The sequence below is a fragment of the Chanos chanos genome, chromosome 8 (assembly GCF_902362185.1).
Source record: "Chanos chanos chromosome 8, fChaCha1.1, whole genome shotgun sequence".
Classification (NCBI taxonomy): domain Eukaryota; kingdom Metazoa; phylum Chordata; class Actinopteri; order Gonorynchiformes; family Chanidae; genus Chanos; species Chanos chanos.
Genome location: NC_044502.1, coordinates 36,905,394 through 36,930,021, shown reverse-complemented (window position 1 = coordinate 36,930,021; position 24,628 = coordinate 36,905,394). Strand labels below are relative to the sequence as shown.

Sequence of the window (24,628 nt, the reverse complement as noted above, 5' to 3'; positions counted from 1 at the left end):
ATATTATATAGGACTTCCGGATTTATCTGAATTTCAGCGTGTGCTCTTTCAGGTCCCTGCGTCGCCTGCCTGCCGCTGGTGCCCTGCTTTCCTCTATGATAAAGGTGAGGGGACTGCAGCCTTATCTCAACTGAAACATTTCCCCCATATTTCTCCCTCCTCCTCCTCCTCCTCCTCCTCCTGCTTCTTCTTAAAAAAAAACACCGTCCCCTGACCTTCAGAGGGGGCAGCCTTCTCTTCGCCATGATCTGTACTGTTAAAATCTGGAGAGGCTGGCCATCAATAATTTAGCACAGCGTTCTCCTTTGTGCTTATGACTTACATAAGCAGTCAGGACGGGAGCCTCTCTCCTCCTCTTCCTCCTCCTCCTCCTCCTCCTCACACACAGTTCGTCCCTGCGCTTGCTTCATCTGTCTATCCCTGTCACCCACTTTCCCTGGTACCACTGTCACACCATCAGAAACTCCCATCAATTACAGACCTGAAAGGAAATCCATTTACATTTAGCACTGTTGAGCCAGCATCGCTGGAACTCTGGGCCATCAGCTGATCTAGCTTTTGATGTTTAGTTGACCCTTCTGCATGGGTGTGGGTGTTTCGACAAACATGTTTTCAGATGTGGTTTGACAAATATGTATCAGAGAACTGTTAATGTACAATATAAGGTTTTAGAATCGGAATTTGTTCAAACAGAAGAGTTCTTCTGGGATTTGTTTATTAGGGCTTATGTGTTCTACCAATCAAGTCTACAAAATTCACAGTGAAATCTCATCTTTTGTCTGTCTGAAAGAAAGCTGCCCGAGAACAGGGTCCAAATTACAGGGGGCACTGGGTGGGGCGGGGGGGGGGGGGTCTCCTCTGACTCCTCTAATTAACACTTGGACCTCCCCAAAAGAGGTAAAAACAACAGTTCAGGGGAAGTTGAAACATTTATATATCCTATGCTATATGGCCTTGGATAAAAAGTTGACCCCCTCCAATTGTCACTGTATAATTCACACTCTGGCCAAGAGCACAGGCAATGATTTATATTGTGAGATTTCACACCTACAACTTACATGAGCCTTGAGTGTTTGTCCAATAAGAGAGCTGTAATAGCCAGAGCCCCTCTGAGAAAGCCCCTTCCACAAGTTCTTATTGAGGTTTGTGGGTAAATTCTAAAGGGGGGATGTTGTAATTAGTGTCTAATTCTTAATTACATTTACAATACCGTGTGTAATTAATCGGCAGTGGCGACGGCGGTTCTCAGAGCCAGCAGGTCCAGAAAGGTGTCCCTGTCACTGACTGACACAGAGCAGTGACAATGCTCTGACACCACCCAGGCTTGATTGGTATGCTGTTCCCTTCACGCACAAACCCCCATCTTTCTTCTCTCTCATGATCTCTATCTCTCCAACTCTCCCTCCAGTATGATTATCCCCTCCTCCCATTTCTCTCTCTCTCTCTCCTCTCTCTTTCTCCCTTTCTGTTATGTAACAGAGTCCATTACAGTAGATTGAATCAGTGGATCATAGGCAATGCCTTCCAATGTGTGTCACAGGAGGACAGAATAGAAGGGCAGTTACAACAGCTTTACACACAATCTCACACACACTCATGTGCACGCGTGCGCACACACACACACACACACACACACACACACACACACACACACAGTAACAAGCACACAACTGGACCAACAGTGACTTACACATTTTCAAAAGCCCTCATGCACATAGGGGTATACACTCAATCACGGGCGCACACACACACACACACACACACACACACAAAACATCTAAACAGCTCCGGCAAGTGTAAGCCACTTCCTCAAACAATGTGCACGCACACACACACACATGCATTGAGATAATACTCGATAAAACAGAGACTGCAAAGTGAAAGATTAAAATGAGAAAATAATTAGCCCAGCATAGACTGCTATTCACCCAGTGCCACTCTCTGAGTTATCTAACGCTACTGCAAGCTGATAAGAACTTTTATTTTTCGCTGTAATATCAATATCTTTTAAAAATCCCATAAAGACATTGGAAGTAACAAAACAATGACAGATACGGATTTTTTTTTCTTCTCAATAATATTTGGCAATTACATTCGTTTTTATATAAATAAAACCTCGTTCTCCACCTAGACGCCAAACATCCAACGCCTCATATTTTGACCTCGAAAGCAAAAGTGTATGAACAGGAATGGCTGCCTTACCTTTTTCGCTGACCGACTCACTCTCGATTTCCACGTCCTCGCAGCTGGTGTACTCGGGCGTGGTCGCTAATTCTTCCTCTGAGCTGCTGAGGGACACCTGTCTCATCTTGCCCCCCTTTTTCGTCTTGTGTGGTTTGGGTGGGGGCGGCCGTACGGACTCAGACTGGTCGGAGCTGAGCGAGTCGTTCCGGAGCATGGTTTCCATCTTTTCCCTCTTGGTCTTACGTACAGCTGAGCCAGGGTCCAGGTGCTGCTGTCTGCGGAGCGGATCTCCTACCATGGGTCCCCTCCTACCATCCCCTAGCACTGGGCTCCGGTGTGGGGTTGGGGGGCTGTGGTTGGATGTGCGATGGCCATGTCCCGGACTGGGAGAGTAGGGTCGGTGATGTCCCTCCGTCGGTGGGCGGTGCGGAGGTCTCCCCGGCCCGAGGGGCTCGTCCATTTCCGTATAGGCCAGGGAGACGTCGCTGTGCCTCCTTTCGTGCCGCGCCCGCGAAACCTCCGCGTGGATTCGCATCTGCTCTTCGTACGGCTGCGGTTTGACCGGGTAACGCGCGAGGTTGGGGTCGCTACGGTAACGGGTCTGGTACTCCTCCTGACGTTGATGCTGCAGCTCGTACTGGCTGGCCGGGCCGTCCAACAGTTCCGCGTCTGGCGGGTACTCCTGCGAGTGCCAGCCTCCGCGCCGCGCCCTGTACGCCCCACGTGCTACCTCCGCATCCTCGTACGGACGGCCCGAGCCGCGCCGCCGATCCCCAGCCCCGTAGTCAGACGGCGATCTGGGCATGATGCCGTCTCCCGGGGCATACTGGGAATGCTCGCCCCTCTCCTCCCTTTGGTCGGATTTTTGGTTTGGATCCCTGGATGCTGACGGGCTTCTTTTCCTGTCAATCACAAAGGAAGGCAAAGCGATTGGTTAATTTTGAGTAGCACTGCCACGTCAACCCACGCCGTAACTTATTTACAATTCTGAAAAGGAGAAGTCTGTAAGAGCATCAGCTCACCGAGAGATTCAACAAAGCTGCTGTGAGAATATTCAAAAGCTGTTACTAAGCAGCAGAAGGAGACAGAGTGTAAGAACAACTTGTCCCCTCTACACTAAGCAATGCTGAAGCATCACCGAAACAGCAATAGATGCAGGGCATTTATCGAAATGCATTTAAAATGCTGTGGCACATGATGAATAGCATGGCTAGCTCAACATGAATTGTTGTTATTTCTTAAATGTACTGGTAGTACGGCTACAAGAATAGTGCGTGTGTGTGTGTGTGTGTGTGTGATGATAAATGGCTTTGCTGTCTCCAACACTGGAAGTGTCGTCCTAAGGGGGACAGACTTTAACACACTTACAGGAAGCTAGGACTGATATGCAGTTCAAGGCATTCTAGAGAGAGAAAGGGTAAAAAAAAAAACGTCCTTAATTTGTTTATTTCCAGACATGTTTGTCATTTCTCTAGCTTTCCTTTCTCAATGGGGGAATACACAGCATGGTTTACTTACACAAGGAAGGAACCACACCTAACCTGTCACCCAGAAAAAGACATTAAATTCCCTATTGGTCAACAAAGTCTCAGTTTCTTACATTAAAGATAATGAATGCAACCTCTGACACTGTATCCACGTACTGGATTGTGTACATGCATTGTGTTTATACTGTAGGCTAGGAATAACTAGAGACCTTTCTCACTAATGCACCCAATGTTTACACAAAAGGTGACTGGCAAGGAAGTATTGAAGAAAGCCTGCAATAGCAGGGTTTGTGTGATCTCTTCATGTTATCTCAATTATTCATTGGCACTTTGCTACTGATTCCCTGTATCCCCTTACAACTGAAGACCTTTGGAGCTCTGCATTTTATGCATCAAGATCCACTCACACAATAGAATGAATACTCATTAGTAAGAAACTTTCCTCACCCCCTAACAAAGACAACATGAGTCAGTCAGACAATGCAGTTCACTTGGCATACGCATGACTAGAGTTCCATCGGTTGGCTACGCCAAATGATCGCAAACTGCACATACAAAAAAGAAAAAAAAAAAATTCATACTTGCTCTGAAATGTGACATAAGACTCTTGTTCATTGTCTTCATTCACTAAAAACATTGGAAGCCAAAAAAAAAAAAAAAAATCTAATAAGTGGGCATAAGTGCCAGCAAAGAGTGTGTGGTGTGTGTGTGTGAGAGGGTGTGTGTCTAATAGTGGGTAACAGTAATCTTTTAAGATAACCATACTGTCATTAGAGGACTTTGTGGTGACAGTGTCTGTAATGGTCTGTAATGGAGCCCCATCAGATGCAAATGGAACAGTTCATTCCCCATATGACCACAGAGTGGGAAAATGGAACACTCTGTAGAGTATGCCAGGAAAAGCAAAATGCAAATGCCCTCTATGTTTTTAAAAATAACCTCGGAGAGCAGTACCTTCATTCGCGGAATAATTAGCGGTGCAATATTCAATCGACGTCTTCTAAACGTTCAAATGAATAATATCGTGACTGACACAGATTGCGTTCTAGCACGTTCTGCTGACATTCTTAAGTGGAGTACTGAGTGAGACTCATTTCAGTTAACATGGCTATTACATCATCAATGTGTGTGTGTGTGTGTGTGTGTGTGTGTATGAGAACATGTACTGTTAAATAAATAATCATGTGTCTCTGTAACATGCCCTGAGTTTTGTCTCCACATCCTGAGCCTCAGTATGCTTTTCCAGCAGCCTTACCATGCGCTCCACTGCATTATTCATGAGCTGCTGGACACTAAGCCCCAGTTTCATTCAAAAAAACGTAAAGTGCAACCGCAGCAAAAATGATGTATGTGTGGGTGCGTGCGCGCGGGTGCGCATGTGGGAGTGAGTATGTGCGTGTGTGTGTGTTTTCACTCAGTAAGTGCTCTTCACAAGCCTACAGCGACACAGTCCAATGCCACCCGAGGGCATTCTGCTATGAAATTCTCTAAAGGTCCCTGGCAAGCATCTCTCTCTCTCTCTCTCTCTGTCTCTCTCTCTCTCTCTCCCTTGCATACCTTATTTCACAACCATAATCACTCTTTCCTCCTCTCCAACACTCTCACCTCTTCTTTTACCTCTTTCTCCTTCTCTTTATCATTCCCTGCCCCCAACTCCATCTCTCACACAACTTCACACACACAAACGTAAGTTGCACACTGCAAAGAGATTACATCACACCACTGCCGTTTAACATTGGCCAGTATTACATGCATATGCCTTCTGTCCCTGCGGAAGCAATGTCAAAGCAGAGCAGTCCCTGACATTACTGTAGTATTAATAATAGCATTACTTCTCTAAAAATACATGACGTAACTTAGGATGCTTTGAGAAAAGAAAAATTACAAAATACTTTTAGAGAGCACAATCAATATTATGTATTGATAACACTTGAGTATTTTTCACAGTTTAAACAGCCAAAATATCTGCTAGAGGTTAAATACTCCATTCAAATGACACTACCATCACTGCTGTAAATACATGCAATTAGATTCACAGAGGCTTTGCTGTGGGTACGTCCTTTAAAAAAAAAGGGAACAGTAAAAGAGGTGTCTGTGGGTCTCCTGTGACACTGACAGCTGATCCCAGATCAGTGTATTATGTTATTTTGTGAGTCCTGTGTATTCAGGTCAACTGCTAGTGCAGCACTTGCTTGCCACAGTGACGTCATATATCAGCCTGGGCTGCAATGACTCATTTCAACTAGTTTCTCTAAAGGACTTTACTGCAACCTATTACTGTATACATACATACATACATACATACATACATACATATATACATTAAAGCCAAACATTACATTAGCATAGCCTAGCTTAGAATGCAGTGAAAGACCAGAACGCTGCTTCCACACTGTGTAGTCTTGGTCGCATACTTATTATAATGGAACTGAAGCAGCCAGAACTCTGAAACATGCTAACTGCCTGAGATTCAGAGAACATTTAACAAGCTGTACCCATCCACCCTGCTGTACGACAACACACACACACACACACACACACACACACACACACACGCACGCACACACGCACATATAAGAGCAGCATCTGGGGCTCTTGTGCCACTGTCCCTCAGAGACACAGCCAAGAGTAAAACTGCATCAGTCACTGTGTTAAACCTCAGTATGTCACAGAGCGGCTCACAGAGGACTTGTCTGTAAATATGTTCTGTATGTGCTAGCCTCTGTCCTGACAGAGAAATGTGAATCACCATCACAACAAAGGAGGCACCATGTCATCTACTTTTCTATTGTCACAAAATGGACAGGTAATATTACTCTCTAAAATTTACAGAACTCTACAGAATATCTCAGCAACTTCAGCTGGATCAACATATTCAGTAAGCCAAGCAATCCGCTTAGCTTTGTGACTTATTGCTGTCCAGAGAGAATTCTCAAGTGATTGGCATTTAAAAAAAAAACTGTTGGAGATGGATTCTGGTGGTGGGTAGGGTGTCTCCTGCAGGGACATAAATTAGTAGCGTTTGAGTACGAGTTATCATAAAAGGCGTGTTATCAGATTTATACTGGTGAGAAGCATGTGGGACACGATGGTCTGGACCAGACTGATTTACACAGGCGGTTGAGATATCGCTGTTCTTTCCTGAACCTCTTCTCTCTCTCTCTCTCACACACACACACACATACACTTTCTCTCTCTCTCACTGCGTGGAGTGCCTATGGATATCCACAAAAAAAAAAAAATACATAGACAGAAAGGCAGGTGGAATGTTACAAGTCAGATGCTAGATCCTAGTTTAGCTTAAAGAGAATTGCTGAATATTTTGATATAAACAATTTTATGTCAGTGAGATTAAAGACTGCTTTCTCCACCTGTTCCTCTCCAGCAGAAGGCTGAGGAGGATCTGCACCAAAAAAAAAATGCAGTAGCTAGAGCACAGGTCAGTGCAGAGAACGACACGACAGAAAAGGATCAAAGTCTTACTAAGTATTACACTGGTCCGGAGATGTAATCCAGTCCAGACATTTTCTTTACTTTCCCCTGATCGCCACTGGTTTTTTTTTTACATGTCCATGTGTCTTTCTACAGTTTCTTTTTCAGTTTTGCTTTGAAGGAAGTCTCCTGTCAACCTTTTCAAGTTCTTCAAATTCTTCCAAACAACGCTCAGGTTCAAATCTCAAAGAAGGACACATACACATTCGCTCATGTGTGTGGACTATTCAGATGAAACACCGAGGCAACATGAAAAAAAACAAAAAAACAAAACAAGAGAGTGAAAAGCAATCAAGGTGAAATTAGGAGCGTGGGCCCAGAAGGACCCTGCCGCCTCCACTCTGTGAGAACCAAAGAGGAGCTAAATGAAAACAAATGACCTCTCCGCTGCATGCCAGCACTTTTCTCTTAAAGTAAACGCAACCCTCCTAATGACAACAATTCCTCGACCGGCGCTCCTCATCCAGATCAGATAACGTACACAAATACCTGGCTTCATTTCCGTACCCTAAAAAAAAAAAAAAAACCCAAGTAACGAGAGCAAGTGGACAAAGGCCCTTTGAGTCGTCTATGTTCATGAAAGAAGCTCAGTCTCCCTTGAACTCCCCCCTTTTCAGACGCTGGTGTTACTCCACGCGAACGCGAGGCGTTCGGAGCTCCTCTGGCACGTTAACCGAATCCCACTCGGCTCACCGCTTCTCTTCCAATCTTGGCGGTAGCGTTGGCAAAGCCATTTTAAAAAGTCAGCGTTTTACAAAAGAGGATGAATCGGAATTAATAAAAAGAATTTCTGGCAACATTTTGCAATCTTTGGTCGTCTGATTGGTTTAAACAACCGTTTTACCGTGGCGACCGTCCGTCTCGCTGTGACGCCCGAACTCTTCTACCGACCTCGGAGAGAAAACGGGGCTTAAAACCCAGCCGCAGAGGATGCCGAAACCCGCTAAACTCAGCTTATGACCGTTGTTGGAGGGACATGGGGGCTGGAAGTCGAGTCATGCACTTCAGTGCAAGCTGGATTACACAATTTAGCTGATTGCTGTTTGGTGGAAATGGTCCATGAGGACCATAGCCGGGGATTTGATATAATCTGCTGTTACAGTGCGTCCTGACTAAAAATCATTGTGTAAAGTGAACAAACATGATTTTAGACTTTTGAGAGATTGTTGAGAGGGATTGTTCTTGTACACTACTATAATTATCTAGCACATCCTCTCATTTCTCTGTGTGAAAATGTGGATATGGGAATATGTGTCATTATCATATTAGAATATACTGCTTTACTCAATGATTTCCTTCAGTAGACAACCCCTGCTGTCAAAGCTGAGACACAGAAAGAGAGAGAGAGAGAGAGAGAGAGAGAGAGAGAGAGGGGAGAGAGAGAGAGAGATAGAAAGAGAGAGAGAGAGAGCGAGAATCTATCATTAGTTTAGTTTAGAGGACACTAGTCAGAAAATATGGAGCAGAGTAACAATTTTTATATCTCTTGCACTTTCAGTCATTTCCAATCTATTTCATATTCTTGTTCTCCCTCTTTGTCTGGTTTTCTGTCTCTCTCTCCCTCTCTCTCACTTCATCTGAAACAGTGTACTACTAAACTAGCCCAGGTGAGAGGGTGGGTTGGAGTGGCAGATGACTCATGTATGACATTGGGCTGGGAACAGCTGATCAGCAGTTGAGTGGACAATACGGGTGAACAACTCAAAGTGCATCAGTCTACTTTGTAGTTCCCAAAAGTGCTTCTTTCAAATCTAAGGCAGAGACAGATAGCAAAATGGTAATGAGAAGCACTCTACTCCAAACAAGCTTAAGAGCTTAGGAACACTGAATATTTTGCACCTAAATATAGACGTCAGCTTCTCTGTAACCATTATGGTTATCCCAAATATAATAAACTGTTAATTTGTGATGACATCAAGCAGCTCTTAATCTGCTCCGTGTTTGATGACAGAGTGGAAAAAGATTGTCTCCGTAGGAACGCAGATAAATAACCATACACACACACACACACACACACACACACACACAATGCACACACACACACGCATGGTCAGGTGGGTAGACCAGTCTGGTCTCAGTCACAGGACAGCTGGTGGCATTCAGCACCCAAGCTCTGCGTACTGCGGAACATTCCGGAGCAAGCAGGCAGACAGGAAACAGTGCCCCGTGCCAGTGAGATACACGTCACTGACGGCCCCAGATGCCCAGTTCCCCTGCCATGTTTACCCTCCACACTTCAAACCACTGCCGCCATGCCAAACAGGTCTGCTCTCCGCAAAACGCCAGCTAAGTTAAAGTAGGCCATGCCCCAACAGGATATAGCATTAAGATTAGTGAAGAGCTGGGACTGCCTGCTCCATACGGCTCCAGGAAGGTTATTCTGCTGAGAGCACTCAAATCACCCCCCAAACACACACACACACACACACACACACACACACACGCTGTGGAAATATTTTACCAAACTTCACAGCTTTTCATTATTACTGGCATTTCAGAGCACACTGCATAAATCAAGAGCAATATTATTTATATCCATATATAAACATAAATGCCTACTAAGCTCCATGCACATACACAAACTGAAGGACTTTCCACAGAATGCACAAAGTTAGGAGAATAATATGTAAGAGATAATATATGTGAGGGGAAAATGGCTTACAGAATGCAGCTTGAGTGGAAAAGTTGAAAAGCATCCAAGTGGGTGTATAGAGCAGGTTGGAAACCAAGGGGGGGCCATATACAGATATCAGTATGAGACCAACAGTTACAATCTCAGGCCAGATAGCTTAGCCAGTGAAGATATACACACGTTCAACACTCATTTCTGATAAACCTGAGCCTTAGCTTTGCCAATAAAACCTCTAAAAAAAGAAAAATGATTCCCCAGTGCAAAAAGAATAGCCTGAATATGCCAGGACACCTCAAGGTAAGAATTATTTGTATGTTAAAATGCCCTGAATTTGTTTGTAATGTTAAAAAAAAAATGTTCCTGTTCAAGGATATGATGTGCAGAGGATGTGTGTAATCTCAAGAAGGCCCTGTCTGTAGTGACATGTCAGAAACAGGTCTTGCATCATTCATTTTCATGAGCTTAGACTGGATGCAGCTCTGTGAGATAGCTGTCATGCTAATAAATGAAGTCAATTCACCTTCATGACTTTCTCACTTTTTTCAGTAATGTTCTCCTACCACACACACACACACACACACAGACACACACACACACACACACACACACACACACACACACACACTTTTTTACACTTCTCTCCTCAGGTCTGCTAACTATGCATTTCTCATTCTGGTGAGCAGGCAGCATTTGAAATAAAAGGAAACAGTGGGTGGGAGCCTGCCTGTGTGGATTGGGGGAAAGGCTGATGAAAAAAGCCAGGGGTGAGTCAGAAGATGGTTTAATAATCCAAACCCCCAAACTAACATCACAGAGTGTAGTGAGCCTGGCCCTGCCAGACTCTCTCTCTCTCTCTCTCTCTCTCCCCCTCTGCCTCCACAGGTCTACCTCACTCAGTCAACCTGAACAGTACCACTGCTGGCAGATCTAACTGCAACACTACAAATATATTAATATAAGCAGATGCACAGACAAATGTTGTTTGACATTCATTTTGCGAAACCTCCAACCTTAATATAGGTGTTGAAGCTTTGCAGTTCTAATTTTACTGTGATCAATGAGCTTTGAATGAAACAGCTCATAAAAAAACCTAATCTGATAAAATAGCATTGAAAAAAATGTTTGAACTAAATAATTTTAAATAATTATTAATATAATATAATATGTACATTAAATTACAAAATGATCATATATGTGTGTGTGTGTGTGTATATATATATATATATGAATGAATCTTTATAGAGGCCCTGATTAACCTGTTTCTACAACAACTATAAAACAACATACATATACACACATAAATACATAAGAATATCTATAAACTGTCAAAATTTAGAAATACACATGGATACAATCAAGAATCAAACTGGGATATTAACCTCGATATTTGTCTTTGGATGTTTTGACAAGACACATGTGAAAGTCTGGTGCTTAGAGTCTAGGAATATAATCAAATAACAACAACCCCAAATGACTCAGATTTGGCAGGATAAGCCAACTCCCATTTTTCTGCGGTGACTTTACTTCTTTAGAGCTGTATGACTTTAACCACATCAACAAAGAAAAACGGATGATCTAATATTCAAAACAGGAAAGGCACTAACACACTGACCCAAAGTCCACAAAACACTCATGCTTTTCATGTTATTAATGCAAATAAAACTCGGAACAAATGCGACCAAACGCCCAAATATTCCGAGCACTTGCGTGAAATATATTATTCTACCCCGCGTTTAATTGCGACAGACTCTTTCCTTGCCGTGCTTCGATTTAAACGTAGGTTGGTTCCGCATCAGTAAGCATTTCCAGACTGCTCCAGGAGCCCTACACCATCCAAGATAGCCATTACAAGGTCTATTTTTAACAGCCTTCAATTATGAGAAAAGAAGCCAAAGTGCTCTGACAACAATTACCATTATGTATGGCACGCAACACTTCCCCCTTTGTATGTGGTAATGCAATAAAGCAGCACTTAAACTGGGAAAAACACTCCCAGAAATAATATCCCAGACATATTTTACAGTCATACTTTTTTTATGCACTCGCTCAAGTTCTTTTTTCCTCTTCTGATGTATTATGGCTCTGTGTGGAGTATCCAGTATCTGACTTGATGTCATGCGTTTTTGGTCTGATGGCATCTGACAAGTTTGGAGTGGGACTTTAATTGGTTACCATCGCACAGGAGCAAGGAGAGCTTCTAATAGTGTCCATTACACGAGCGAGAGGCTGTTCATCCTAGTCTATAACCCACACTTCTCTCCACAGGCTCTAATCACATTATTGCTTATAGTATTCCCAATATCATTTACAGCTGGTTCTCTTCCCTCACTGTGGAGGACTCACAAGACTTGCTGCATATTGCTTGAGGTCATATCAATCAGTGAGTTAACAATGGCCAACACTGCTACAGCAGGTAGAAATCTCAGGTTCTAGCAGCGACCACTGTAGTTGGTGTAGTTGCCTCTATTGCTGAACATTCTGCACAACTAGTACACTGCTGTCAGGCTAGTGGGGTATTCAATATGGTATGGAATGTAGCTCTTTGGTAAAAGAGAGAGAGAGAGAGAGAAAGAGAGAGAGAGAGAGAGAGAGAGAGAGAGAAAGATTGAGGCCCCAGAATTTCACTCACACAGGAACTTTCTCTTGCTCTGCTACCTGGATGGAGAGAGCAATAAGTGGGGGCTGTTCCCAGACTGGAGTGGCACAGCTGGTGGTCTCATGCAGTCTAATGGAGGTTGACCAAGAGAGGAGCAGAGAGAACGAGTCCTTCCCTGCAGAGCCTCAGGCTGGGAAGCCATGCGTGGCCACGGCCTCTCTCCCTGTCCTTCTGCTCCAGGGCACACACATACTCTCTCTCTCTCTCTCTCTCTCTCTTACACGTACTCACTGCATGTAGAGGGAAGATGTAGCTGGAGCACAGCAACCTAGTTCACTCATATCACTTACAAACATTACTTTAAATCTGTGCAGCAACAGTGCGGAACCAAAACACACAAGAGCAGAAAACAGCCCTGGCGAGAGGAGGAGGAGGAGGAGGAGCAGAGAGGGAGAGACAGAGAGAGAAAGAGAGAGAGAGAGAGAGAGAGAGAGAGAGAGAGAGAGAGAGAAGAGCAGGAGACACTCTTGGTGGAACAGCTGCAGTAGGTTGAGAATGCCTTATGGATTCAGACATGCCCATTCTAACAATGTGCAGAAACCCTGAGCCATTCCAAGTTTTGGTCAGTAAGAATTTTCAGCACTAAATGTTTTGCTTTCATACTTCTGATGTACCATATGGAGACGGATTATGATAACCTGTGTAATATTTACAATGTTAAACACAGCTCTCATGAGTAATAGTACATGTGTCTGTCTGATCATCATGTACCCAGAAACAATGACAGAGCAGAATCTCAGGAAGTCAAAGAGAGAGAGTGAGAGTGAGAGAGAGAGAGAGAGAGAGGGAGAGAGAGAGAGAGAGAAGGAGAGAGAGGCAGGGCAGGATAATTGTAATTGCAAAGGACAGAATCTCTGATATAGGGTAGCTGGCAATGAACTAGGTAGAGACAGAAAGGGAAAGGCTTTGGCTGAAGAGACATGTTTTATCTTTGACAACGGTTATCTGAAGATTCTAAAATGTCCTTGAATAGCAACCATGAATAGCTGAGTGCTTAGCAACTGCTGAGCACACATTAGATAGAGCTGAAAAAAAAATCATTAACAAGGACACATTTTCATTAACATGTCTTTGAATCTTTATCACTATAGGTTAAGGAAAACAAAAATAAAACAGATTAAAACAAACAAATATGTACATATTGAGAATTACACATTTAAAACACTTTTTTAAAAATTCTTTCAACTTCTTGCAACCAAAGAGATTCATTCAAGGAGTCTTACTCTACACTTAAACGGACAAGTAAAAACACAACAGAGAAGAATACGACACGGGGTTTCACTAATGACGTCAAACAGCAGAAAGATACGGACTGGTAGGAATGAAGGCAGGCTATAAGTAGTCTGTGTTCGCTAAGGATCTGGTAAGAACAGGTCTTTTGGTCAACTCTCTCATTTCTGCTATCACCAACCCCAGTAACCCAGTAGAAATGCTATACAAGTGCCAGAACCAGGGGAAAAAAGAGAAAGAACAAGAGGCAGAGAGGGAGAAAAAAGGAGAGAGAGAGAGAGAGAGAGAGAGAGAGAGAGAGAGAGAGAGCACCGCACAGAGGCTGTGTTTGCAAAATCTGGACATAATTGGTCTCGTTGAGATCCCAGAATAAGAGAGATACTATCTGAAGGCACTGGAGAGGGACGAGAGAGGGAGAGAGAACAGGAAAGAAGGGGGGAGGAGCTATGCAACCAGGGCACAGATGTTTGGATGAATCTCTCTCATTTTTCTTTGATCTTTTCTGTTCTATTAGAATCTCTTGTAATTTAGCACAATTGAGCATGAAATAAGAATTAAACTCATTCAAAAAGACGCCAACTGGTTTATATGCATTCCACAGCCTACGAGGACTCAACACTTACTCTTGGTTCTCTTATTGGATTAACGTCATACGCAGGAAATTAAGTGGCTTAAAATTTCAGATTGGAGTCAATGATGCTTAGGGTCTTCTTTTCCCATGTTTGTAAAATCTGAACGTTTTTTCTCCAAAATGTCCCTCAAAAACCTGTCCAAACTGTGCTGGTCTGCCATCCTTAAAATGAACGGCGGCCTCAACAAAACACGTACAATTTATAAATTAAAGGTAAGGATTTATATCGACTTTTTTTTTCCTCTTTGGCTCAACACTTCACTTGACCAGAAACATTTTGGCTTGTGGCCTTCACTGACACTGATCGAGGAGAGAAGACAAATTGCACACCGTGTTTCTACAGTTAAAATCCCAAATACATTTTGAGCTATGGAAGAAAAAAAAGCAAACACCAACATTCATCTCTCAGCTTTCATCTCTGACAACGACGCATTCCAACTGAATATCTGTTCTTACTCTTTTCACTGTGTCACTACAGAACATGTAGTTGTACTCCCTGAAATGTACATTTTGATTGTTTGAGACAAACACCTAGGAAAAAAAATGTATTTAGCACAGAGAAAATTAATTACTGACTGAAAGCTGATCAGCTGAACAGCATTAGATATTCTCTCTGTAATGCCTTTTTCAGATGCTTACCGAAATATACCATAAGTGGATTACGGAATGCATTTGGTTAAAATCTCATGAAAAAAAACAAATGAACTAGTTTTTCTTTTGGCAGGGACCAGTATTTTATTTACCAGATAATTCAGTGGGCGTTTGTAATGGCAACATTTTTTCTTTCTCCAGAGATGTAAAAAAATCAGACATCCGTGTACACGACATCTGGTTTACAGCTGAATGCAAGTCGCTCCACACACAAAAAAAAATTACCCTCACGAGAATGTACACAGATTCGCCTCAAAATCACCAACACACACACACACACACACAGAGAAATACACACGCCCATATACATCTCACATTGCCTGTCTCTCACACATCCCCACATGCATTCTCCCAGTCATTCTCTCTTTGAAACTAGAACCACATACACACTACACCGCAATGCTCTTTCTATCTGGAGTAAAAAAAAGTTGGTGGGTTTGGTACCCGGGGCCATGTTCTGTTGGAGCTGCCACCTTTCTAACATAGAGAAGAGAAAGGTTTTTGACTAGGAGGAATATTCCTATCCTAGCTATTAGAGCACTCCTCTGTCCTTTCAGAGAATCAGTTTCGCTTGATGAGCATGAAAGAGTCCAGATGTCAGTGTCCCAAAAAGCAGCTCAGCCTTCTATTGAACAGGACCAGAGCTCTATTCTCTCTCTCTCTTTCTCTGTCTTGTGTGTAACCTGATGACAGCATTGCTCTTCTCTATCTGGAAGAAGAATGCATGTGCAGAGTGGATGCCACAGGGTTGGCTGGCTCTAATTCACTCGCCCATATTTGGTATATGGCACTTCAACCACAAACACACAACGGCAATAACAAATCTCCCAATATCACTTAAGATAATGGACGTAATTAGCGCGCGGCTATAAGTGAAATTGAGATTTAAGATACGCTCTACACTCACACAAAAAAGGAAATGTATGTGTCTCTCCCTGGCCAACCCCCCCCCCCCCCCCCCCACCCCATTCGGTTGCTATGGTGATGGTAGCCTGATGCCTTTTTCGGTCCTTTTCCGTCTCTTTTAAATTTCTTCCTCACCTACTTTTCCCTCTCTCTCTCTCTCTCTCTCTCTCTCTCTCTCTCTCTCTCTCTCTCTCCTCAGTGTCCCTGTGCTCTTCAACTCTCTCTTATCCTTGTCCTGCGGTACCTCCATTTCATTTCATCGTCATCTCAGCTTTGCCTCATGCTCGTCGCCTAAAACCCCCTCTTCTCTCTTTTCTTCTCCTCACACTCGCTGTTGATTTCTACAGTGGGAAAGGCCTTCGGAGACCTGACCCTAGAACAGCATATGTGACACATGTTCCCCTTTGCCCATTTCCAGCCTGTTGGGAGTGGCCCCAGCTGGCACCACAGGCCAACGCAAGGAGTCTCACCCAGCCGCCTAAACAGAAACACTTTCACCTCTCCAAACACCTCTCCAAACTCTTCAAATCCTTCACCTCCATAAGGATCATCAAAACTAAACGCACTTGGTGGGTACCTTCACGCCATCTTCCATCTTAGACGTGGATTCCACTCCCACATAAACGGCACCCTACGTTCCAGCCAGCTTCAAAACCCCTCTGGAACAGGACCTCCACTCATAACTGTGCTTCACGGATACCTTCACTTGACTTTCTTCTCTGTGTACCATCTGTTTGTTGTAGAGGGACATTCCTTTTCTCACTAAGGCTTTCCTGACAGCAGGATTAGCAGAAAGGGGACACATCATCCAAGCTATTGATCAAACAACACTGCCATGACAACAAAAGCCACAGAGAAGAAGCTGGGGACAGAAAGGGATATTCCACTGGAAAGAAACTTAAATTATGACTTTCTTGTCTGCCTACCCTGCGCATGATTGTGCAAACCCTCGTGGTATTTCACGACGAGATGACTGAACAAATTCTAAAAAGAGAATCATTTTGCCAATGTTTTTTTTTTTTTCATAAATGTATGCTATATAGGAGAATATATGATCTGCTGCTGGTCATTTTCTGAGATTCAAACCGTAAAAATGAACCTGAGAGAGACCATATTCACAACTAGGACATTCAAAAGCCATTTGCACTGAACATACATCTCTTTTCCCTAGAGACAAAATAAGAATGAGGAGAACACTGATGGGTAACTCCAACCCTCCACCAAGATTTTAGAATTTGCTAATCAAGCACATTTTCTGTAAAACGAGCCCCTGAAGATGTGATGTTCAGGAGCCTTCATACTTAATCCTATGCATTTGACCCTTCAGCAAAAAGACGGATGATGCACTCAGCTTACATGCAACATCCTGAAATCATAATTAACAGATTACAGAACCATCCCCACTCTGCCGCTGAAGATGCTGATCTGACTTTGTGATTAGGTTCTATCATTCTAGTCAAATTACTTAGCACACATAGTACTATTGATTTACATCAGTACACCATGAGAACTAATTACAGATTCAAAGTTCAAAGTACCTAAGAAGTCACAAATCATGTCAAGCATCTCTAAACCCTGCGGTAACTGTGCTGTGTTTATTTTAGTTGAGCATCTGGAAACAAGCTAAGTCGATGGAAAATATAGTAAGTTTACTGTAGTCTAGGATATCTAAGAACAGCTGCTGGCCTTCAGAAGGACCTGCACTGACACAGACATGCATAATAGATGGACCTGGGAGGGAAAGCACAGCTATTAGAGTAGGACAGTGGCAGGCTGGGTGGACAGCAGAGACTGTCTCTCAGGGAAGAGATGAGCAAGCTGTCTGGAACTGGTCAAAGTTCCATTTGGAACACTGGCTTCTGAATGTTCTGGAAGCTCACACGTTTTAACCCTGGGCTCCTCTATCCAGATAAAAGAGTCAGGCTACACACACAAAAAAAAAAAAAAACGTGGACTTTCTCTTTTGTCCCTCAGGAGTCAGTTAGTTGACTGTGTGATACATAAGGAAAAATAAGAGGGGAGGGGGCAATGACACAGTTAAGCTCGCTATGGTTTGAGAGAGGAGATGTATTTCAGGATTTGAGTGTAGCTTCTCTTTCTGCTCGCCAGAATAAAGAAAACCACTCAGCCTATATGAGTCACACCATATGTACCTCAGTGATGGCCTTGAGTTGAAAAGAAACAGCCATTTACAATGGGCAGAGGAGCCTGGAGATATGGATTAGCAAAGCAAGGCAAAATATCTCACTGAACTCTCCCATCTGACTCAGGCTTGTGGTGGTGCTTCTATTCACATCTTAGAAAACTACCCCCCACCAGACTCCCTCTTGCAAACTCTCTCCCTCTCTCTCTCTCTCCCTCTCCCTCTCTCTAAAGCTTCTAGAATGCATGTATACAGAACCGTGAAAGACTCAGTTTGTCTAGGTAAACGATACCCATCCATTATTAATATGTGCTAATGCGGGGAAATAAAAGACATTCGTGGTGCTTTCGTTGTCACTCGGCACTGACTGCATCGTACAGGAACTAGGTTAAACGAATAATGCTGAAGATCCACTGACGGCAGAGCAGGACTGTGTGCAATTTGACAAACTGTCAAAAATATCATCTACAAGGATTTTTTCTCTTTGCGGAAATTGAAAAGACCGAATATAAACAGCTCTACTAAATCCGTGGAGCTGCATATTCCAGTACTGTTCTGCATTTTCTTTTTAATACTTTAATTCTGTCTATTCGGCTGATGAGGCTGTGATTTTACCCAAACCCATATGACGGTGCGTTCGCACAAAAGCAAATTACACGAATGGCGATACCTAGTTTACGAAATATTCCTCATGATGTTCGTGGAACCACAGCGGTACATTCACACACGGAGGTACACACACAAACGGAGGCGCACACACACACACACACACACATGCGGCAGTAGAGCACCGAGACGCGCACACACAGCAGCCTCCTCCAAATTTAAGTCTTATTGCTTATTGCAAGAACCAATACGGCAGCCCTCTGCCGCAACATTTCGCTGGAGGACATCTCGACTGCAATTACCCGAACTGGCTTCCCAACGGCTGATCGATATCTAAGATAACCTATCCCTTTTAATACTCAAGCACGGAAAACCATCGTAAATCGCACATTCTTTCAAAGGGAATCACTTACCCGATGTTGCTTAGTGCTTGCTCGAGGAGCTCCGTCTGCAAAATGTTCTGAGGTGGCGTGAAAGCCCCATTAAAATGAGATAAAACCGAACTACAAAACTGACGCAATGTCTCAAACTGCATTTTCCCTATATCCGTTTCTTTATCCTCAGTATAATCCTTTGTTTTTAGAAACAATCCATCCACCTGTCCTGGATCCGGACGCCTGCTATCTCCAGGGTAACATCAAAATCTGCGACGCCAATCAAGTTCCATATTTCTTCCGATTCTGGTAAAAAGTGCGCTGTGATGACACCAAATCTTCTGTACGTTTAGTCATTATGCTCCGAACTTAGCCCGACAAAAGCGCAGGTGCAGGGACAGTTTTTCATCAAACTGTAGCAACATTTCTTCCCACGGAAGGGGAGAGCGCTGGATAAAAGCGAGTACCTAAGCATCTTAGAAATATACCTGGTTGTTATGGGAGAACATCCTATGGCTTCTGACATTCATATTTCTGCATTCAAAAACATGATCACACACATTCATTCACGTACACGCCAGTTCGGCGCACTCACTCCCTCGATCCGGTTAGCCCACAGCTCACACTGTACAATCCACGAGCTCAGAGAGAGCGGAGATACTGTCGTCAGTGATTTTCCCAAATCTAAGTGTGAGCTATCCGCTTTCAGGAATAATAGGGGAGGAGGAGAAGGCACCCTAACAGCTATAAAGGCGCGACCGAGTAAGGGAGGGGGGGGGGGGGGGCAGGACCGCAGCTGAGACAGTCCAAGCAGGAGTTTACTCACAAATCATTATAGGTTTTCTGTAAGGGGACATGAGGCTTGTCTTCGTACATTGAGCTCAAACAAAAGAGAACTGCATTGTAAATTGCATTGCGTCGCAATTTAAGAAAGGCAAACTGTTGAACTGGGGGAAGGGTAGGCAATTAATGTAGACTAGCATCTCATGGAAGCAGACCCTTCTTGCGAATGGCTTTTAACAAGAATAAAATGAATGATTGTAAGGACTTTACTGTGAAAGGCCTAAGCATTCCATACCATATATTCTCCACGATACATAAAGCACTTTTACCAAGCATCACTATTATCAAAATAATAGATTTCTTTAAATAAAGCCACATGACAGGCCAGAAATGACAGATGTAGGGTAAAATATGCTCAGTCGACAAATCCACCTTTCTGATATCAAATTGATACACTGGAATGCCTTTTCATCCAAGGTACAAAATAACTGAAAAATGATTCAATGTGTCAGGATAAATGTTATCTTGACACATTTCCTGCACAAGATTTTCTCAATAAACCCATACCAGCACAATACAGAATGCTGACACTAACACTGCCCAGGTGTGAATGCACCTCAGAGTCTCTTCCATCGTCTAAAAGGCTTCTCTCAAGACACAAAATGACTCCCTCCTAGAAGACCTAATTCTAATTGTGCAGTTTCAGCTCTTACACAAAGCACAGAAACCGTCCACCATTTCAGCCGATGGCATCCCTTCGGTCATGGATGCTATAGACCCCCAAGGCATTTTTTTTAAAGGAATGAGACACAACCACATTATAACTAGGCTTGGAATCCCAATCAAACCCAGAGAAGACAAAAGAGACACTAAAAATTGACGCCAGGGGTTCTGATTTAATTATTACCCACTGTTACGAAAACATAAAAAACCTTGGCATGACTACCCATACACTGTGTTATCATGTTAATCATGCAGTGCATTAAACTACTGGTGGCAGAGGAAAAAATCTTGTTTCTGGGTATGTTGGCCATCATGTGGAGTCTAGCTGTAATAAGGCAACACTAATGGATTTGGTGGATGAAGAAGAGAAAGGGAGGGGCAAATGAAAAAGTGTGAAACCTTGAGAAACACAATGGCAGTAATTAAATTTGAATCCCAGCGTAATTATTGTTGTTTCATCAACCTCTCTCTCTCTCTCTCTCTCTCTCTCTCAGTGTATCTGTGTGTTCATTCGAATGACACCTTGGAGACCAAGACAAATTAAGGCCCTTCCCACGTTATTTCAGGATATAAATAGGCTGTCAGTGCGTTCTCAGCAGAAGAGATTCACAGTTCATTTAAACATTCTTTAAGATTAATGAAAGTGCTTTTCAGTGCTTAGGCTGGTGGAGTTTCTATTTCTGGTTGCTGGACTATTCATCAGGGGCCAGTACGGCGTGGATATTCAGAAAAGCTTCACCCTGGTGTGTCACTGTGGAACTCAGGGATGCACAGTCAGCCTCCCATACAATTTCCTGCTTCGACTATTAAAAGCCAATAATGGAGAAAGCATTTTTCAAAGGTTGGCCAAAAATAATCTGCATCCACTTTATATATATTTGTATTCCAGCGATGCTTTCAGTGATATTGGGGTAAAAAAGTGGTATGGGGAATTTCTAAACCCACTAATACTGGGATTGTATCATAAACTAAAATAAAAAATGCCATAACAGACACTGAATGTTCATATTTACACACGGGGCATTATGGGAAACCAATGTAAACCTGTTTTTTTTTTTAAATGTACAAGTCATAAAAATGACTCAAATGTTCAAATTCAAATAACATGAGGGATATCATTAAACCTCTTTGCACTAACAAGCTTATGTATGGGGAGTTGATAATCCTGGACAGACTCTGACAAAACTTTCTGGTTATTTTAACACATAATGTTGTGAGCTTCACAGAAAGGACTTCTAAGTGCTTAAAATTTAAATAGCAGTGTACAAAACTTTGATGAATGTTAACATTATTTAATGGCCATATGATTAACAGAGTACACACTCCCACCTTCATACAAGTTTGTTGGTAAGTAAAACGACAGAAAATGAAATTCATACAATTACTGTTTCATTTTTATATGGAACACTATCTACATTAAATGGAACAGTAATCTACTCAAAAGTGCAGCCGCTGGATTGAGAATGGCAGAGTCGCTTTTTGAATACTCATCCCCTTGCACTGGTTAAGTCTGAAAGCTAGTTGCTGGGATGCCTCGGTATAAGCCCCTTAAAACGAAGCATTTCTCCTGTCTCGTACACATACGTAAATCTAACAGCAACTTCAAAGTCAGCAGTCCCAAACACACTAACCCCACCTAATGTCACTTTAGTTACCTAAGGAGACCAGAGGAGTCAGTCTGTGTTGTCTGGAGGTTACAGTCTGAGTTTGCCCTAAGCACAGTCACCACGTTTTTGTAGTGTCGCATTCAAAAGGAGGATGAATGATTCAAAAGAGACCGAAAATTATTTTTCACCACTAATACACAACCCTAAATATATAATCATGAACGCACATAGACACACAAACGCATGCGTGCGCACACACGCACGCACACACACACACACACACACAGGTCTGTTCATCAAATCTAGGTGAGATCATAACCCCTCACTGAGGTGTTCCGCACGCCACGTGTCCCACAATCCTCTCATCTCAACAGGCAATCAGGAATACAGGATCAACGCAACACGCAGGGGTTACTGCGACTATAAGGGAGCGGACATCTGCTTCTACGAAGGCATCTCACCAGGCCTGACCCCAGAGTGACGAAAGCTCATACAATCTCTGAACCGCCACAGTGTGGCACAGGAGAAAAGAAACAGCGAGGGCTGTGCTAAGACGTGCCTTTTCATCTCTCCTCTGTCCAATGAGCAGAAGAGAAAGAGCCACCCTGTGGTTATAGATGAGATTACACTTCTGCAGCTGCAAGGAATAATTTCAGAGGATATACTCTGGAGGGAAAAAAAAAAAATCACAAATATAGACAAAGACTTAAGTAGAACCACTGTTGTATTTGAAACAAAATTCATTATGTACCTCCTACTTAGCTTCAAAACCGAGATTGTTCACTTTACAAACACATACTAAACGATTCAGTAAGTGATTCACAGTTAGTAACAGTAAAGTAGATGGAAATGACATGAAAGAAAACAGATGGGTGCCACTGAGAACAGACAGCGATAACAGAACTTTGTCACACCCTGGTACTTGATCAAAGGGAAAGTGACTTTATGCCATGTTCATTAGCCCCCTGACAAGAGATCACCTGCAGCTGAGCCACACTCCACAATACAGATCAAAGGAGTTCCTGACTTTGGCTCTATCTTCAAGGCTAAATATATGAAATAAGAGAAAGGTGATGTGATTGCTTGCTAGTGTCAGCCTTTTTCTCTGTGTCTGTTTGTGTGTGTGGGTGTTGTGCGTGCGTTTGTCTTAACTGAGACAGCATGAGCGTCTCTCGTTTTTTTTTTTTTTTTCCCCTCAGCCCTAATGGCTCCTGTGTGGATATGTCTCTATTTGAAAGTTTAAATGCTGAATCCTCCATTTTAAAGCAGACCCACAGCGTGAGCTGGAGGCATCAGCTTTCATGTTTTGTTTGAACATTGCCAAAAACAAAGGAACATATTATCCTCCTGCACTTTAAAGATTCGCAATTTCAAATCCCTGAGCTACACATGGAAAAAGGCAAAATCTTAGCCAAACACTCCATTTGCCAGGAAAAATGAGTACAACTCATTCTAGCCCTTTGACACCAAATGCTCCGTTTCACTGTCAGCAAAAGTGTCTGACTGTTCAGCACCTCAGAGGAAACCAAAAACAGGTCAAACTACCCTACAAGTGGAAAAAAGAAAGTCTTTCCAATCTCTGCTACAGAAGGAATTAAAAATAACTGTGTTTCACCGACTGGTTCTGTCAGTAATGTTTAATTAACAAGGATCTATCCCGGCCTTTTAGCAAATCTCACCGACACGTGAAGAGGGCTGAGCAAATATAACTCAGTGAAATTCCCGTTGGACATCACCTAAATGCTGCTGAGGTCATGGTTTCATGGTTTCATATTTACCATTTAGAATTAGCTTTTTTAAAGAAATGTCCAGATAAACTCTCTTTTGTCTCTTGACATCAACAGTAAGGCACTGGACAGAGAAAAGAGCAAGCCCCGTTAGGTGCCCACCTGTCACTGGATGTGTTTCCACGGCCCGTGTGCTTCAACCCTGAACCGTTGTTGAGGGACTCCTGGTGGGGGAGCCGGTGAGGTTGGCTGCCCAAGTCACCCGAAGGCCCCTGGTAGAGGAGGGGTGCTTCCTGCAGTTTGGCCTTCTTCTCCTGAGGTGCTTCCTCGTGGCGTCGTCGTGGGCCCCCCCTAGGGCCCTCACTCACGCCCGGGGGCAGCGGGGCCCCTGAACCACTGTAGAACCAGGCCCCTGACTTGGTGAGGATTTCTTGTTGTTTTCGGCACAGGTTGCATACCCACATCACCTAAACACGAGAAGGAAGAGACAGAGTGAGCACGGCGTTCGCTTAATGACGAATTACATTACAATGCCGAGAGAGTGCAAAAGAGTAGGGTGAGAAGAAAATATATGGTTATTATGGTTTGATTACACACAATTATTTCATGTGAAGATTTGTTTCAAATACTGATTAATCTGTGTGATACAATAAATAAAGGAACATAAAAGGGCCAAACACATATCATAATAATTATGTGACTTCACAGACACTGTTTTGCACTCTGTGCATTGGTAAGAGATGGCAGTGAGTGTTAAGCAGACAATAACTCCACAGCTTCAAACCAAAGCCAAAAC

The 24,628-nt window shown here is 43.2% G+C and overlaps 1 protein-coding gene across 2 annotated transcripts in view; it reads right to left on the bottom strand.

Moving 5' to 3' along the window:
- rims2a (regulating synaptic membrane exocytosis 2a) overlaps positions 1–24,628 on the bottom strand; it is a 116,811-nt gene that overhangs the window by 62,992 nt on the left and 29,191 nt on the right. Inside the window, exons 4-7 of one of the 2 annotated variants that reach the window (XM_030782467.1) lie at positions 24,017–24,299; positions 19,028–19,040; positions 2,510–3,086; positions 2,203–2,455 (exon numbers count right to left, since the gene is read on the bottom strand). In XM_030782467.1, coding sequence (XP_030638327.1) covers positions 2,203–2,455; positions 2,510–3,086; positions 19,028–19,040; positions 24,017–24,299 — 1,126 coding nt within the window. Of the gene's footprint in view, positions 1–2,202; positions 3,087–19,027; positions 19,041–23,994; positions 24,300–24,628 lie in introns of both variants that reach the window. The other variant, XM_030782466.1, reaches the window with a different exon arrangement.